The 14,285-nt window shown below is 47.7% G+C and overlaps 1 protein-coding gene and 1 long non-coding RNA gene across 5 annotated transcripts in view; one reads left to right on the top strand and one right to left on the bottom strand.

Annotated features, from left to right (window-relative positions):
* Positions 1-3,683: 3,683 nt before the first annotated feature.
* Positions 3,684-4,160, bottom strand: LOC139605432 (uncharacterized). Its single transcript, XR_011684401.1, has 2 exons — positions 3,895-4,160; positions 3,684-3,727 (listed from the first exon to the last, which is right to left on the bottom strand). It is a non-coding gene; the product is annotated as an uncharacterized lncRNA (long non-coding RNA).
* A 180-nt stretch (positions 4,161-4,340) lies between these two features.
* The window catches only part of GON4L (gon-4 like), a 41,508-nt gene continuing 31,563 nt past the window's right edge, over positions 4,341-14,285 (top strand). For 3 of the 4 annotated variants that reach the window (XM_071456803.1, XM_071456801.1, XM_071456800.1), the window contains exons 1-4: positions 4,341-4,506; positions 7,174-7,275; positions 7,986-8,030; positions 11,140-11,239. In XM_071456803.1, the coding sequence (XP_071312904.1) occupies positions 4,482-4,506; positions 7,174-7,275; positions 7,986-8,030; positions 11,140-11,239 (272 nt within the window). In that variant the 5' untranslated portion in view covers positions 4,341-4,481. Of the gene's footprint in view, positions 4,507-5,313; positions 5,323-7,173; positions 7,276-7,985; positions 8,031-11,139; positions 11,240-14,285 lie in introns of those variants that run through there. The other variant, XM_071456802.1, reaches the window with a different exon arrangement.

Raw genomic sequence — 14,285 nt, 5'->3', positions numbered from 1 at the left:
GGGACATTCTGGGTTTTTTCTTGGGATGTTCTGGGGTTTTTTCCTGGGTCTTTATAGGTTTTTTTCCTGGGATGTTCTGGGGTTTCTTCTGGGGTTTTTTCAGGGATGTTCTGGAGGGAGCTTCCAGTTTTTTCCTGGGGCCTTCTGGGTTTTTTCCCGGGATATTCTGGGATGTTCTGGGGGATTTTTCCTGGGATTTTTCCTGGGATGTTCTGGGTTTTTTCCTGGGACATTCTGGGTTTTTTCTTGGGATGTTCTGAGGTTTTTTCCTGGAACTTTGTGGGTTTTTCCCTGGGACTTTCTGAGGGGAACGTTCTGGGTTTTTTCCTGGGACATTCTCAGCTTTTTCTGGGACTTTTTGTGGGCTCTTTGTGGGTTTTTTCCTGGGTCTTTATGGATTTTTTTCCTGGCATGTTCTGGGGTTTTTTCCAGGGATGTTCTGGGGGGATCTTCCAGTTTTTTTCCTGGGGCCTTCTGGGTGTTTTCCTGGGACTTTCTACCAGGATGTTCTGAGGTTTCTTCCGGGACGTTCTGGGTTTTTTCCTGGGACATTCTGGGTTTTTTCTTGGGATGTTCTGGGGTTTTTTCCTGGAACTTTGTGGGTTTTTTCCTGGGACTTTGTGAGGGGACATTCCTAGTTTTTTCCTGGGACATTCTGGGCTTTTTCTGGGACTTTTTGGGGGCACTTTGTGGGTTTTTTTCCTGGGATCTTCTGGGCTTTTTCCCTGGGATGTTCTGGGGTTTCTTCAGGATGTTCTGGGGGGACTTTGTGGGTTTTTTTCCCAGGACTTTGTGGGGGGACATTCTGAGGTTTCTTCTGGGACATTCTCAGCTTTTTCTGGGACTTTTTGGGGGCTCTTTGTGGGTTTTTTTTTCCTGGGATGTTCTGGGCTTTTTCCTGCGACATTCTGTGGTTTGTTCTGGGTTTTTTTTTCAGGGACGTTCTGGGGGGACTTTTTGAGTTTTTTCCCAGGACTTTCTGAGGGGACATTTTGAGTTTTTTCCTGGGACATTCTCGGCTTTTTCTGGGGACTTTTTGGGGGCTTTTTGTGGGGTTTTTTCCTGGGTCTTTATGGTTTTTTTTCCTGGATGTTCTGGGGTTTCTTCTGGGGTTTTTTCAGGGGTGTTCTGGAGGGAGCTTCCAGTTTTTTCCCTGGGGCCTTCTGGGTTTTTTCCCGGGACTTTTTCCTGGGATGTTCTGGGTTTTTTCCTGGGACGTTCTGGGTTTTTTCTTGGATGTTCTGGGGTTTTTTCCTGGAACTTTGTGGGTTTTTTCCTGCAACTTTCTGAGGGGACGTTCTGAGTTTTTTCCTGGGACATTCTGGGTTTTTTCTTGGGATGTTCTGGGATTTTTCCTGGAACTTTGTGGGTTTTTTTCCTGGACTTTGTGAGGGGACATTCTGGGGTTTCTTCCAGGACGTTCTGGGCTTTTTCTGGGACTTTCTGGGAGGATTTTGTGGGTTTTTTTCCTGGGACATTTGGGGGTTTGTTCTGGGGTTTTTATCAGGGACGTTCTGGGGGGCCTTTGTGGGTTTTTTTCCTGCAACTTTCTGAGGGACGTTCTGGGCTTTTTCCTGGGACATTCTCAGCTTTTTCTGGGACTTTTTGGGGGCACTTTGTGGGTTTTTTTTTCCTGGGATGTTCTGGGCTTTTCCTGGGACATTTTGGGGTTTGTTCTGGGGCTTTTTCAGGGACATTCTGGGGGGACTTTTTGGGTTTGTTTCCCAGGACTTTCTGAGGGGGACATTTTGAGTTTTTTCCTGGGACATTCTCGGCTTTTTCTGGGACTTTTTGGGGGCTTTTTGTGGGTTTTTTCCTGGGTCTTTATGGGTTTTTTTCCTGGGATGTTCTGGGGTTTCTTCTGGGGTTTTTTCAGGGGTGTTCTGGAGGGAGCTTCCAGTTTTTTTTCCTGGGGCCTTCTGGGTTTTTTCCCGGACTTTTTCTGGGATGTTCTGGTTTTTTCCTGGGACATTCTGGGTTTTTTTCTTGGGATGTTCTGGGGTTTTTTCCTGGAACTTTGTGGGTTTTTTCCTGGGACTTTGTGAGGGGACGTTCTGGGTTTTCTTCCCAGGATATTCTGGGCTTTTTCTGGACTTTCTGGGGGCACTTTGTGGGTTTTTTCCTGGGACATTCTGGAGGGACTTTGTGGTTTTTTTCCCGGGACTTTGTGGCTGGACATTCTGGGGGTTTCTTCTGGGACATTCTGGGTTTTTTTTTTCCTGGGACATTCTGGCTTTTTCTGGGACTTTTTGTGGGCTCTTTGTGGGTTTTTTCCTGGGTCTTTATGGCTTTTTTCTTGGGATGTCCTGGGGTTTTTTCCTGGGACTTTGTGAGGGGGACGTTCTGGGTTTTTTCCTGGGACATTCTGGGCTTTTTCTGGGACTTTTTGGGGTCACTTTGTGGGTTTTTTCCTAGGATGTTCTGGGGTTTTTTCAGGGGACATTCTGGGGGGACTTTGTGGGTTTTTTCCCGGGACTTTTTTCTGGGACGTTCTGAGGTTTCTTCCTGGATGTTCTGGGTTTTTTCCTGGGACATTCTCAACTTTTTCTGGACTTTTTGGGGGTGCTTTGTTGGTGTTTTTTCCTGGGATGTTCTGGGCTTTTTCCTGGGACATTCTGGGATTTTTTTCAGGGACGTTCTGGGGGGACTTTGTGGCTTTTTCCTGGGGTGTTCTGGGTGTTTTCCTGGGACTTTGAGGTTTTTTTGGGACATTCTTGGTGGCCTTTGTGGTTTTTTTTCCTGGGATGTTCTGGGCTTTTTCTGGGACGTTCTGGAGGGACTTTGTGGGCTTTTTCCTGGGCTTTTTCCTGGGATGTCCTGGGTTTTTTCCTGGGACTTTGAGGGTTTTTTTGGGGCATTCTGGGTGGACTTTGTGGGTTTTTTTCCTGGGATGTTCTGGGCTTTCTCTGGGACGTTCTGGGTGGACTTTGTGGGCTTTTTCCTGTTGTTTTTTTTTCCTGGAATGTTCTGGGCTTTCTCTGGGACATTCTGGGGTTTGTTCTGGGGTTTTTTTTTTGGGACATTCTTGGTGGACTTTGTGGGTTTCTTTCCTGGGATGTTCTGGGCTTTCTCTGGGACGTTCTGGAGGGACTTTGTGGGCTTTTTCCTGGGCCTTTTTTCCTGGGATGTCCTGGGTGTTTTCCTGGACTTTGAGGGTTTTTTTGGGACATTCTGGGTGGGACTTTGTGGGGTTTTTTCCTGGGATGTTCTGGGCTTTCTCTGGGATATTCTGGAGGGACTTTGTGGGCTTTTTCCTGGGCTTTTTCCTGGGCTTTTTCCTGGGGCTTTTTCCTGGGATATCCTGGGTGTTTTCCTGGGACTTTGAGGGTTTTTTTGGGACATTCTGGGTGGACTTTGTGGGCTTTTTCTGGGCTTTTTCCTGGGCTTTTTCCTGGGATGTCCTGGGTGTTTTCCTGGGACTTTGAGGGTTTTTTTGGGACATTCTGGGTGGACTTTGTGGCTTTTTCCTGGGCTTTTTCCTGGGCCTTGTTCCTGGGCTTTTTCCTGGGATATTCTGGGCTTTCTCTGGGTCATTCTGGGGTTTGTTCTGGGGGTTTTTTTTGGGACATTCTGGGGGGGACTTTGTGGGTTTTTTTTCCTGGGATGTTCTGGGCTTTCTTTGGGACATTCTTGAGGGGACTTTGTGGGCTTTTTCCTGGCTTTTTCCTGGGATGTCCTGGGTGTTTTCCTGGACCTTTGAGGGTTTTTTTGGGACATTCTGGGGGGACTTTGTGGGTTTTTTTCCTGGGATGTTTTGGGCTTTCTCTGGGACGTTCTGGAGGGACTTTGTGGCCTTTTTCCTGTTGTTTTTTTTTTTTTCCTGGATGTTCTGGGCTTTCTCTGGGACATTCTGGGTTTGTTCTGGGGGTTTTTTTTGGGACATTCTGGGTGGACTTTGTGGGGCTTTTTCGTGGGATGTCCTGGGCTTTCTCTGGGACATTCTGGAGGGACTTTGTGGGCTTTTTCCTGGGCTTTTTCCTGGGATGTCCTGGGTGTTTTCCTGGGACTTTGAGGGTTTTTTTGGGACATTCTGGGTGGACTTTGTGGGCTTTTTCCTGGGCTTTTTCCTGGGATGTCCTGGGTGTTTTCCTGGGACTTTGAGGGTTTTTTTGGGACATTCTGGGTGGACTTTGTGGGCTTTTTCCTGGGCTTTTTCCTGGGATATTCTGGGCTTTTTTCTGGCACGTTCTTGGGGGGGGGGTGGGGGGGTACATTGTTGGTTTTTTCCTAGGACTTCATCATTTTTTTCCCCGCCTCTCTGTGGCTTTTTGTGGCCTGAGCAGCCCAGGGCTGTTGTGTTTGTGCCTGCAGCCCCTGGAGGACAGCCTGATCGCCTTCAGGACGCGCTCCAAGAGGCCCCTGAAGGACGTTCCCCTGGGGCAGCTGGAGGCCGAGCTGCGCGCGCCCCGACATCACCCCCGACATGTACGAGCCCAGCACGGGGCGACGACGAGGAGTGGGAGAGGTGGCTCAGGGGGCTCATGAACGATGATGTGGAGAATGAAGGTACCTGCCAGAGACTGGGGGGGTCACAGGTGTGACAAACAGCATGAATTTGTGTGAAAATTGCCACAGCCAGGCTTGTTCAGACACAGCCAGGCTTGTTTAGACACAGCCAGGGATGGTGATGCCAGCACCTCACTGAGGCCATTGCGGAGCTTGGTCAGAGCTTGGTCAGAGCTTGGTCAGAACTTGGTCAGAACTTGGTCAGAACTTGGTCAGAACTTGGTCAGAACTTGGTCAGAACTTGAGCAGAACTTGAGCAGAACTTGAGCAGAACTTGAGCAGAACTTGAGCAGAACTTGAGCAGAACTTGAGCAGAACTTGAGCAGAACTTGAGCAGAACTTGAGCAGAACTTGAGCAGAACTTGGTCAGAACTTTATCAGAACTTGCTCATGGATGATGATGATGTGGAGGATGAAGGCACCTGGTAGAGGTGGAGCTGGAGGGTCACTGGTGTGAAAAACAGCATGAATTTGTGTGAAAATTGCCACATCCAGGTTTGTTTAAACATATCCAGGGATGGTGATGCCACCACCTCCCTGAGGCCATTGAAGAACTTGGTCAGAACTTGGTCAGAACTTGGTCCTGAATGTGGAGAATGAAGGTACCTGGTAGAGGTGGAGCTGGAGGTGTCACAGGTGTGACAAACACCATGAATTTGTGTGAAAATTGCCACATCCTTGGCAATTTTTTTAAACACATCCAGGTTTGTTTAAACACAGCCAGGGGTGGTGATGCCACCACCTCCTGAGGCCATTGCAGAACTTGGTCAGAACTTTATCAGAACTTGCTCATGAATGATGATGTGGAGAATGAAGGTACCTGGTAGAGGTGGAGCTGGAGGGGTCATTGATGTGAAATACATGAAAATTAACATGAATTTGTGTGAAAATTGCCACATCCAGGCTTGTTTAAGCACATTCAGGGATGGTGGCTCCCCCAGCTCAGGCCATTGCAGAATTTTATCAGCCTTTCTGAGGCAGATTGGAATATTTTTGGGGTTGGGCTTGCTTGGCTGGGCTGACAATCCCAGGAAGGGTTTGTTTGTCTTCTGTCAATCAAGCTTGAAGAATTTTTTACCAATCTTTTTCACAGAATTCACAGAATCACTGGGTTGGAAGATATTTTTCCTAATATCCAACCTAAATTTTCCTTGGTGCAGCTTAGGGCTGCATCCTCTCATTCTATCAGTTCCTGGAGAAAGAAACCAACCCCACCTGACTCCAACCATTTCTCAAGGAGTTGTAGAGTGATAGGTCACCCCTGAGTCTCCTTTTCTCCCTCAGTTGTTGCTCACAGGACTTGTGTTCCAAGGTTCCTTCCCACCCAAGCCATTCCATGATTCTCTGTTGAAAACCTGCAGCTTTGGTTTTTTTTTAATGTATACATATATATTTTATTTATTTATATTTATATTGTCTTTCTTTCCTTCTTTCCTTCTTCTTTCCTTCTTCTTTCCTTCTTCTTTCCTTCTTCTTTCCTTCTTCTTTCCTTCTTCTTTCCTTCTTCTTCCTTCTTCTTTCCTTCTTCTTTCCTTCTTCTTTCCTTCTTCTTTCCCTTCTTCTTTTCCTTCTTCTTTCCTTCTTCTTTCTTCTTCTTTCCTTCTTCTTTCCTTCTTCTTTCCTTCTTCTTTCCTTCTTCTTTCCTTCTTCTTTCCTTCTTCTTTCCTTCTTCTTTCCTTCTTCTTTCCTTCTTCTTTCCTTCTTCTTTCCTTCTTCTTATTCCTTCTTCTTTCCTTCTTCTTTCCTTCTTCTTTCCTTCTTCTTTCCTTCTTCTTTCTCTTCTCTTTCCTTCTTCTTTCCTTCTTCTTTCCTTCTTCTTTCCTTCTTCTTTCCTTCTTCTTTCCTTCTTCTTTCCTTCTTCTTTCCTTCTTCTTTCCTTCTTCTTTCCTTCTTCTTTCCTTCTTCTTTCCTTCTTCTTTCTTCTTCTTTCCTTCTTCTTTCCTTCTTCTTTCCTTCTTCTTTCCTTCTTCTTTCCTTCTTCTTTCCTTCTTTCATTTTTTGGCTGCAACCATTAATTTTTTAATCCCTTGCATGAGCCTTGCAATCAGCTTTCCTCATCTTGCCCTTTGTGAGAGTGTTTCAACTTCAGGTGTCTCGCTTGTAAATATTTCTGTGATATCCTGTAAATATGACAGGAACCACAAAGGGAAGTGGTGGATTTAACCCCTGGTGCACCTGAATCCCAGTGTGTTGTACTCCTTGTTTGGGCCACATTCACTTTTTGGGGTTTTTTTGGGGTAGAAAATGTTCTTTTATTTTTGAGAAGAAACAGGAACAAGCTCTGGGGCCTGACCTCCTTTTCTCCTGCATTTCCTGGTTGCACAGTTGTGTAAATTGAATATAAACCAGAAACTGAAGTGACACTGCTGGACTCTTTCCAAATTTAGCTGCAACTCAGATCCCAGAGACTCAAGGCAGCTTTTCAGAATGGGAATGGTTGTAGCTCAGGGTCCTGACAGCTCAGTTGGAGAGGAGCATGGGTTTGTTGTTGTTTCCATAAATGCATTTCCAGTTCATTTGTTTCCATAAATGCAGTTCATTTCCAGTTCATTTGTTTCCATAAATGCAGCTCATTTCCAGCAGGAATTCCAGTGAACAAATACAGCTCCTGGCTTGGGGCTGGGGCAGGGTGATGACAAAACCTGTTCCAAACCTGCTCCTTTGCAGATGAAGCTGATGATGATGATGACCCTGAGTACAATTTCCTGGAAGATCTGGATGAACCAGACACTGAAGATTTCAGGAACGACCGTGCTGTGAGAATCACCAGTGAGTTCCCCAGCAATTCCCCCTCCTGTCTTGTTGGCAGTTCTGATTCCTAGGAAAGTGCTCTGTGGCAAGGATTTTTGTGCTGCAGGGTATTGAATGAAGATCTGCATGCTGGTTTGATCAGCTTTTGGCTCTCTGGAGTGCATGGGAGGATCTGGGCTGAACTGCTGAGCTCAGGTGCAGCACAGCCTGAGGAACAATATTTAGGTGACAATAAAAAAACCTGAAATTAGGTGATAATACTGAGTAATAATTCTGTAATTATTTATTTCAGAATAAATATTAATTCAGGAATAATTCTGAAAGCTTCAGGCAGTTCACACTGCAATGCTTGCCTTGTGATTGATTGAATTGGATTTTCAAGTCCTCACAGACTTCAGCTTAGTTTTATAAACATATCACTTCCTGGCTTTGCAAAAGCCACACTTGCTTTAGGTCTTACTGCAGATTTACATAACTTTAAATTTAATCATGAAAATGAGGTTTTTATGTGATATTTTAGAATCCAGACAATCTCAGCTCAAGATTTTTTTTTGGGCCCAGCATTAAAAAAGGAATTAACAGGGGCCTTTCTTTTTTGGTCCTCTGTTTGCAGGAGGAGGATTTCCCTTTGTGAGAGAAATCCCTCAATTGAGCTGATATTGTGACAGGATTGCTGAGTGTTTCTTGGAAAAGACATCTTCATAATCCCTTTTAATTTTTACTTGCAGAAAAGGAAGTGAATGAGCTGATGGAGGAGCTGTTTGAGACAGTAAGTGACAAAAACTGGCACAAAAGCAGGCTGGCAGCTGGACCTGGCACCTGCAGGGCTGGCTCAGGGCTGGGCGTGTGCCAGGGGCTGCTCTGCCACTGCTGGGTCATTTCCAGCCTCAGGAAGGGAATGGCTGCAGGGATGGCCTCAAGTGAGGGTCTGGGAAGGGGAAAATCTGCAGGGATTGCCTCAAGTGAGGGTCTGGGAAGGGAAAATCTGCAGGGATTGCCTCAAGTGAGGGTCTGGGAAGGGGAAAATCTGCAGGGATTGCCTCAAGTGAGGGTCTGGGAAGGGAATGGCTGCAGGGATTGCCTCAAGTGAGGGGTCTGGGAAGGGAAAATCTGCAGGGATTGCCTCAAGTGAGGGTCTGGAAGGGAATGCTGCAGGGATTGCCTCAAGTGAGGGTCTGGGAGATATGTTGGGATTTCCTGAGGGTCTTTTGGGGTTTCCTGAAGTGAAGGTCTGCAGGGATATCCTGAAGATTTGCTAGGGATTTCCTAAAGTGAAAATTTGCAGGGATTTCCTGAAGTGAAGGTCTGCAGGGATTTCCTGAAGGGAAGGATCTGCTGGGGATTTCCTGAGGGTCTGCAGGGATTTCCTGAAGATCTGTAGGGATTTCCTGGAGTGAAGGTCTGTGAAGTGAAGATCTGCAGGGATTTCCTGAAGGGAAGATTTGTAGGGATTTCCTGAAGATTTGTAGGGATTTCCTGAAGATTTGTAGGGATTTCCTGAAGATTTGTAGGGATTTCCTGAAGATTTGTAGGGATTTCCTGAAGTGAAGATTTGTAGGGATTTCCTGAAGTGAAGATTGCAGGGTTTCCTGAGGGTCTGTTGGATTTGCTGAAGTGAAGGTCTGTGAAATGAAGATCTGCAGGATATCCTGAAGGAAAGCTCTGCAGAGATTTCCTGGAGTGAAGATTTGCAGGGATTTCCTGAGGCTCTGCAGGATTTCCTGGGGTGAAGATCTGCAGGGGATTTCTTGAAGATCTGCGGGGATTTCCTGAAGTGAAAATCTGAAGGGATTTCCTGAAGTGAAGGATCTGCAGGGATTTCCTGAGGGTCTGCAGGGATTTCCTGAGCTGAAGGTCTGTGAAGTGAAGGTCTGCAGGGATTTCCTGAAGGAAGATCTCCAGGGATTTCCTGAAGATCTGCAGGGATTTGCTGAAGTGAAGATTTGCAGGGGATTTCCTGAGGGTCTGTAGGGATTTCCTGAAGTGAAGGTCTGTGAAATGAAGATCTGCAGGGATTTCCTGAAGTGGTCTGCAGGGATATCCTGAGAGTCTGTAGTGATTTCCTAGAGTGAGGGTCTGCAGGGATTTCCTAAAGTGAAAATCTGCAGGGATTTCCTGAAGTGAAGGATCTGCTGAGATTTCCTGAGAGTCTGCTGAGATTTCCTGAGGGTCTGCAGGGATTTCCTGAAGATCTGCAGGGATTTCCTGAAGGGAAGATCTCCAGGGATTTCTGGAGTGAAGGTCTGTAAGGATTTCCTGAAGTGAATGTCTGCAGGGATTGCCTGAAGGGAAGCTCTGTAGGGATTTCCTGAAGGGGTCTGCAGGGATTTCCTGAAGTGAAGATCTTCAGGGATTTTCTGGAGTGAAGATTTGTAGAGATTTCCTGAAGTGAAGATTTGTAGGGATTTCCTGAAGGGAAGGTCTCTAGGGATTTCCTGAAGTGAAGATTTGCAGGGATTTCCTGAAGTGAAGATCTGTAGGGATTTCCTGAAGATCTGTAGGGATTTCTTGAAGATCTGTAGGGATTTCCTGAAGTGAAAGTCTGTGAAATGAAGATCTGCAGGGATATCCTGAAGGAAAGCTCTGCAGGGATTTCCTGGGAGTGAAGATTTGTAGGGATTTCCTGAGGCTCTGCAGGATTTCCTGGGGTGATGATCTGCAGGGGGATTTCCTGAAGATCTGTAGGGATTTCCTAAAGTGAAAATCTGCAGGGATTTCCTGAAGTGAAGATCTGCAGGGATTTCCTGAAGGGAAGGATCTGCAGGGATTTCCTGAGGGTCTGCAGGGATTTCCTGAGGGTCTGTTGGGATTTCTGAAGTGAAGGTATGTGAAATGAAGCTCTGCAGGGATTTTCTAAAGTGAAGGGTCTGCAGGGATATCCTGGAGAGTCTGTAGTGATTTCCTAGAGTGAAGGTCTGCAGGGATTTCTGAAATGAAGATCTGCAGGGATTTCCTGAAGGAAAGCTCTGAAGGGATTTCCTGGAGTGAAGGATCTGCTGAGATTTCCTGAGGGTCTGCAGGGATATCCTGAAGATCTGCAGGGATTTCCAGGGTTGAAGATCTGCAGGGATTTCCTGAGGGCCTGTAGTGATTTCCTGAGGGCCTGCAGGGATTTCCTGGAGTGAAGGTCTAGCAGGGATTTCCTGAAATGAAGGATCTGTAGGGATTTCCTGAGGTGAAGATCTGCAGGGATTTCCTGAGGGTCTGCAGGGATTTCCTGAGGGCCTGTAGTGATTTCCTGGAGTGAAGGTCTGCAGAGATTTCCTGAAATGAAGATCTGTAGGGATTTCCTGAAGGTGAAGGTCTGTGAAATGAAGATCTGCAGGGATATCCTGAAGGAAAGCTCTGCAGGGATTTCCTGAAAGTGAAGATTTGTAGGGATTTCCTGAAGATCTGTAGGGATTTCCTGAGGTGAAGATCTGTAGGGATTTCTGAGGGTGAAGATCTGCAGGGATTTTCCTGAGGGTCTTCAGGGATTTCCTGAGGGCCTGCAGGGATTTCCTGAGGGCCTGCAGGGATTTCCTGAGGCCCTGCAAGGATTTCCTGAAGATCTGTAGGGATTTCCAGGGTTGAAGATCTGCAGGATTTCTGAGGCCCTGCAAGGATTTCCTGAAGATCTGTAGGGATTTCCTGAAGATCTGTAGGGGATTTCCAGGGTTGAAGATCTGGCAGGATTTCCTGAGGAGCCCTGCAGGGATTTCCTGAAGATCTGCAGGGATTTCCAGGGTTGAAGATCTGCAGGGATTTCCTGAGGCCCTGCAGGGATTTCCTGAGGAAGGGAAGCTCTGTGCTGAGCAGATCATCATAAGCTTGATTAGCCAAAGTTAAATTTCTTCCTGGAGCTTCCTCCTGCTGAGCTGCTCCTGTCTGTGCCAGTTCCAGAGGGTGAGATGGGCTTCTCCAGCATGAAAGATGAAAGGCCAGAAGATGGAGATGCTCTTGCAGAGCCTCGGCCAAATTTTAACACCCCCCAGGCCCTCAGGTAGGAGCATTTCTTCCTGTCCTGATTTCTTCTTTGGAAAAGCCTCTGTGGCAGCCACCAAGGAGAAAAACTGTCCTGGCAGCTCAGGCCACTCTTCTGAAAGCTCTGAGCCATTTTCTTCATGGGATTGGACAATTCAATTGGTTCTTTTTGTTCTGTTTGCCACCTTCCTTTTCCCCTTTGTCCTTTCCCCTTTCCCTTTCCCTTTTCCCTTTTTCCCTTTTTCCCTTTTTCCCCTTTTCCTTTTCCCTTTTCCCTTTTCCTTTTCCCTTTTCCTTTTCTCTTTCCCCTTCCCCTTTCCCTTCCCCTTTCCCTTCCCCTTCCCTTCCCTTTCCCTTCCCCTTTCCCTTCCCCTTTCCCTTCCCCTTTCCTTCCCCTTTCCCTTCCCCTTCCCTTCCCCTGTCCCTTCCCCTTTCCCTCCCTCCCCTTCCCCTTTCCCTTCCCCTTTCCCTTCCCCTTTCCCTTCCCCTTTCCCTTTCCCTTTCCCTTCCCCTTTCCTTTCCCTTCCCCTTTCCCTCCCCCTTTCCCTCCCCCTTTCCCTCCCCCTTTCCCTCCCCCTTTCCCTCCCCCTTTCCCTTCCCCTTTCCCTTCCCCTTTCCCTTTCCTTTTCCCTTTGCCTCTCCCCTTCCTTTTCCCTCTCCCTTTTCCCTTCTCCCCTTTCCCTTTTCCCCTTTCCCTTTTCCCCTTCCCTTTTCCCCTTTCCCTTTTCCCCTTTCCCTTTTCCCCTTTCCTTTTCCCCTTTCCCTTTTCCCCTTTCCCTTTTCCCCTTTTCCTTTCCCTTTTCCTTTTCTTTTCCCTTTTCCCTATTTCCCTTTCCCTTTTCCCCCTTTCCCTTTTCCCTTTCCCCTTTCCCCTTTCCCCTTTCCCCTTTCCCTTTTCCTTTCCCTTTTCCCCTTTCCCTTTTCCCCTTTTCCCTTTTCCCCTTTCCCCTTTCCTTTCCTTCTCCCCCCCCCTTTCCTCTCCCTTTTCCCCTCTCCCTTTTCCCCTCTCCCTTTTCCCCTCTCCCTTTTCCCCTTTCCCTTTTCCCCTCTCCCTTTCCCCTCTTTCCTTTCCCCTTTCTGCTGAAAACAAACATTTGTAAATGTTCCCCAACAGGGCAGGATCTGCAGGGGATAATTCAGTTCCTGCTTCTCCAAACTTTGTGCTCTGTAATCATGGAATTGTTTGGGTTGGAAGGAACTTAAAACTCCTCCCATCCACCCCTGCCATGCCCCTTCCACCATCCCAGGCTGCTCCAAACCCTGTCCAACCTGGCCTTGGGAATGGGACACCCCGTGCCTGGGCCTCTCCACCCTCACAGGGAACAATTCCTTCCCAAAATCGAATTTAAAATCTCTCATCTTCTCATTTAAACCTATTCCTGTGTCCTGTCATGATGTATCCATGTGAAATTGTCCCTGGCACTGCTCAGTGTGGCACAGATGGGGTGGTTCTGCCAGGAAATGGGCAGAGGGCCTGGATCTGCTGGGTGTGGATCAAAACTCTGCAGGATCTGGGCAAAAAACTGTCCCAAGCTCAGTGGCAGCCACCCCTCACTGTGCTGGTGGCTGGAGTGCTGCAACATCAGGGCAGAAAATTCATCATTTTCTTCTCCTTTTTGCTGCAAGGTTCATCAGGGCAGAAAATTCATCATTTTCTTCCCCTTTTTGCTGCAAGGTTCCCTTGCTGCCCTGGCATTGTTTTGATGGCAGCAGATCCTTGAGGAGCTGTTTTGTCCTTTGGGTGTCACCTTTATTCATTAAACACCTGGGATGTGGGTTGGCCCTTTTTAAGGGAAATGACAGCCTAGCAATGAGATGTCTGGGAAATTTGGATTGGAAATTGTTGGGTTTATACATAGCAGCAGCCTGAAGATGAAAGGGGCTAAATGGAAATGCCCAAGGCCAGGCTGGACAGGGCTGGGATGGTGGAAGGGGTCCCTGCCATGGCACTGGAGGAGTTTTTGGGTCTATTCCAACCCAAACCATCCCATGGTTCTATGAGAACATTCCCCCCACCAAAAATCCCCTTGCACCTGAACTGGGTGGGCTGAGAATCTGAACCTCCTGAGCTCCCCAGTCTTTGGATGCTTGGATTAAACACATGTAAATTTATTGTTTATTTATTGTGTTTAATAAGATTTATTGTGTTTAATCTGTGGCTGTGGCTGCCCTGGCAGTGCCCAAGGCCAGGTTGGACACTTGGGAGCACCCTGGGATGCTGGAAGGGGTCCCTGCCATGGCACTGGATGAGTTTTAAACCCAAACCATTCCATGGTTCCATGAGAACAGGAGAATTCTCCCCACCAAAAATCCCCTTGCACCTAAACTGGGGGTGAGGAGCTGAAACTCCTGAGCTCCCCAATCTTTGGATGTTTAGGATTAAACACATTAAACAGGTTTCCCAGAGGAGCTGGGGCTGCCCCTGGATCCCTGGGATGCCCAAGGCCAGGTTGGACAGGGCTGGGATGGTGGAAAGGGTCCCTGCCATGGCACTGGATGAGTTAAGGGCTATTTTAAGGGTTCTATTCCATGGTTCTATGAGAACATTGCCCAAAAATCCCCTTGCACCTGAACCGGAGGGATGAAGATCTGAACCTCCTGAGCTCCCCAGTCTTTGGATGCTTGGATTAAACACATGAAAATTTATTGTTTATTTATTGTGTTTAATAAGATTTATTGTGTTTGATCTGTGGCTGTGGCTGCCCTGGCAGTGCCCAGGGCCAGGTTGGACACTTTGGAGCCCCCTGGGATGCTGGGAGGGTCCCTGCCATGGCAGAAGGTGACATGAGCTCAACCTGCAGCTCCCTCCATCCGCACCATCCCCTGTTCCTGTGCTTTCCCTCTCCCAGGTGATGATTCCAGCCTGTCCAGCAGCTCAGGAGGGGCTGCAGGGTGCTGGGGGCTCCTGCTTTGTGGGGCAGAGCAGCTCAGGAGGGGCTGCAGGGTGCAGGGTGCTCCTGCTTTGTGGGGCAGAGCAGCTCAGGAGGGGCTGTAGGGTGCTCCTGCTTTGTGGGGCAGAGCAGCTCAGGAGGGGCTGCAGGGTGCAGGGTGCTCCTGCTTTGTGG

The sequence above is a fragment of the Agelaius tricolor genome, unplaced genomic scaffold (assembly GCF_023055355.1).
Source record: "Agelaius tricolor isolate 1412-34295 unplaced genomic scaffold, bAgeTri1.0.p SCAF_66, whole genome shotgun sequence".
In the NCBI taxonomy this organism is placed as follows: domain Eukaryota; kingdom Metazoa; phylum Chordata; class Aves; order Passeriformes; family Icteridae; genus Agelaius; species Agelaius tricolor.
The sequence above is the reverse complement of the archived record's forward strand: the minus strand, read 5'-3'. Positions and strand labels throughout refer to the sequence as shown.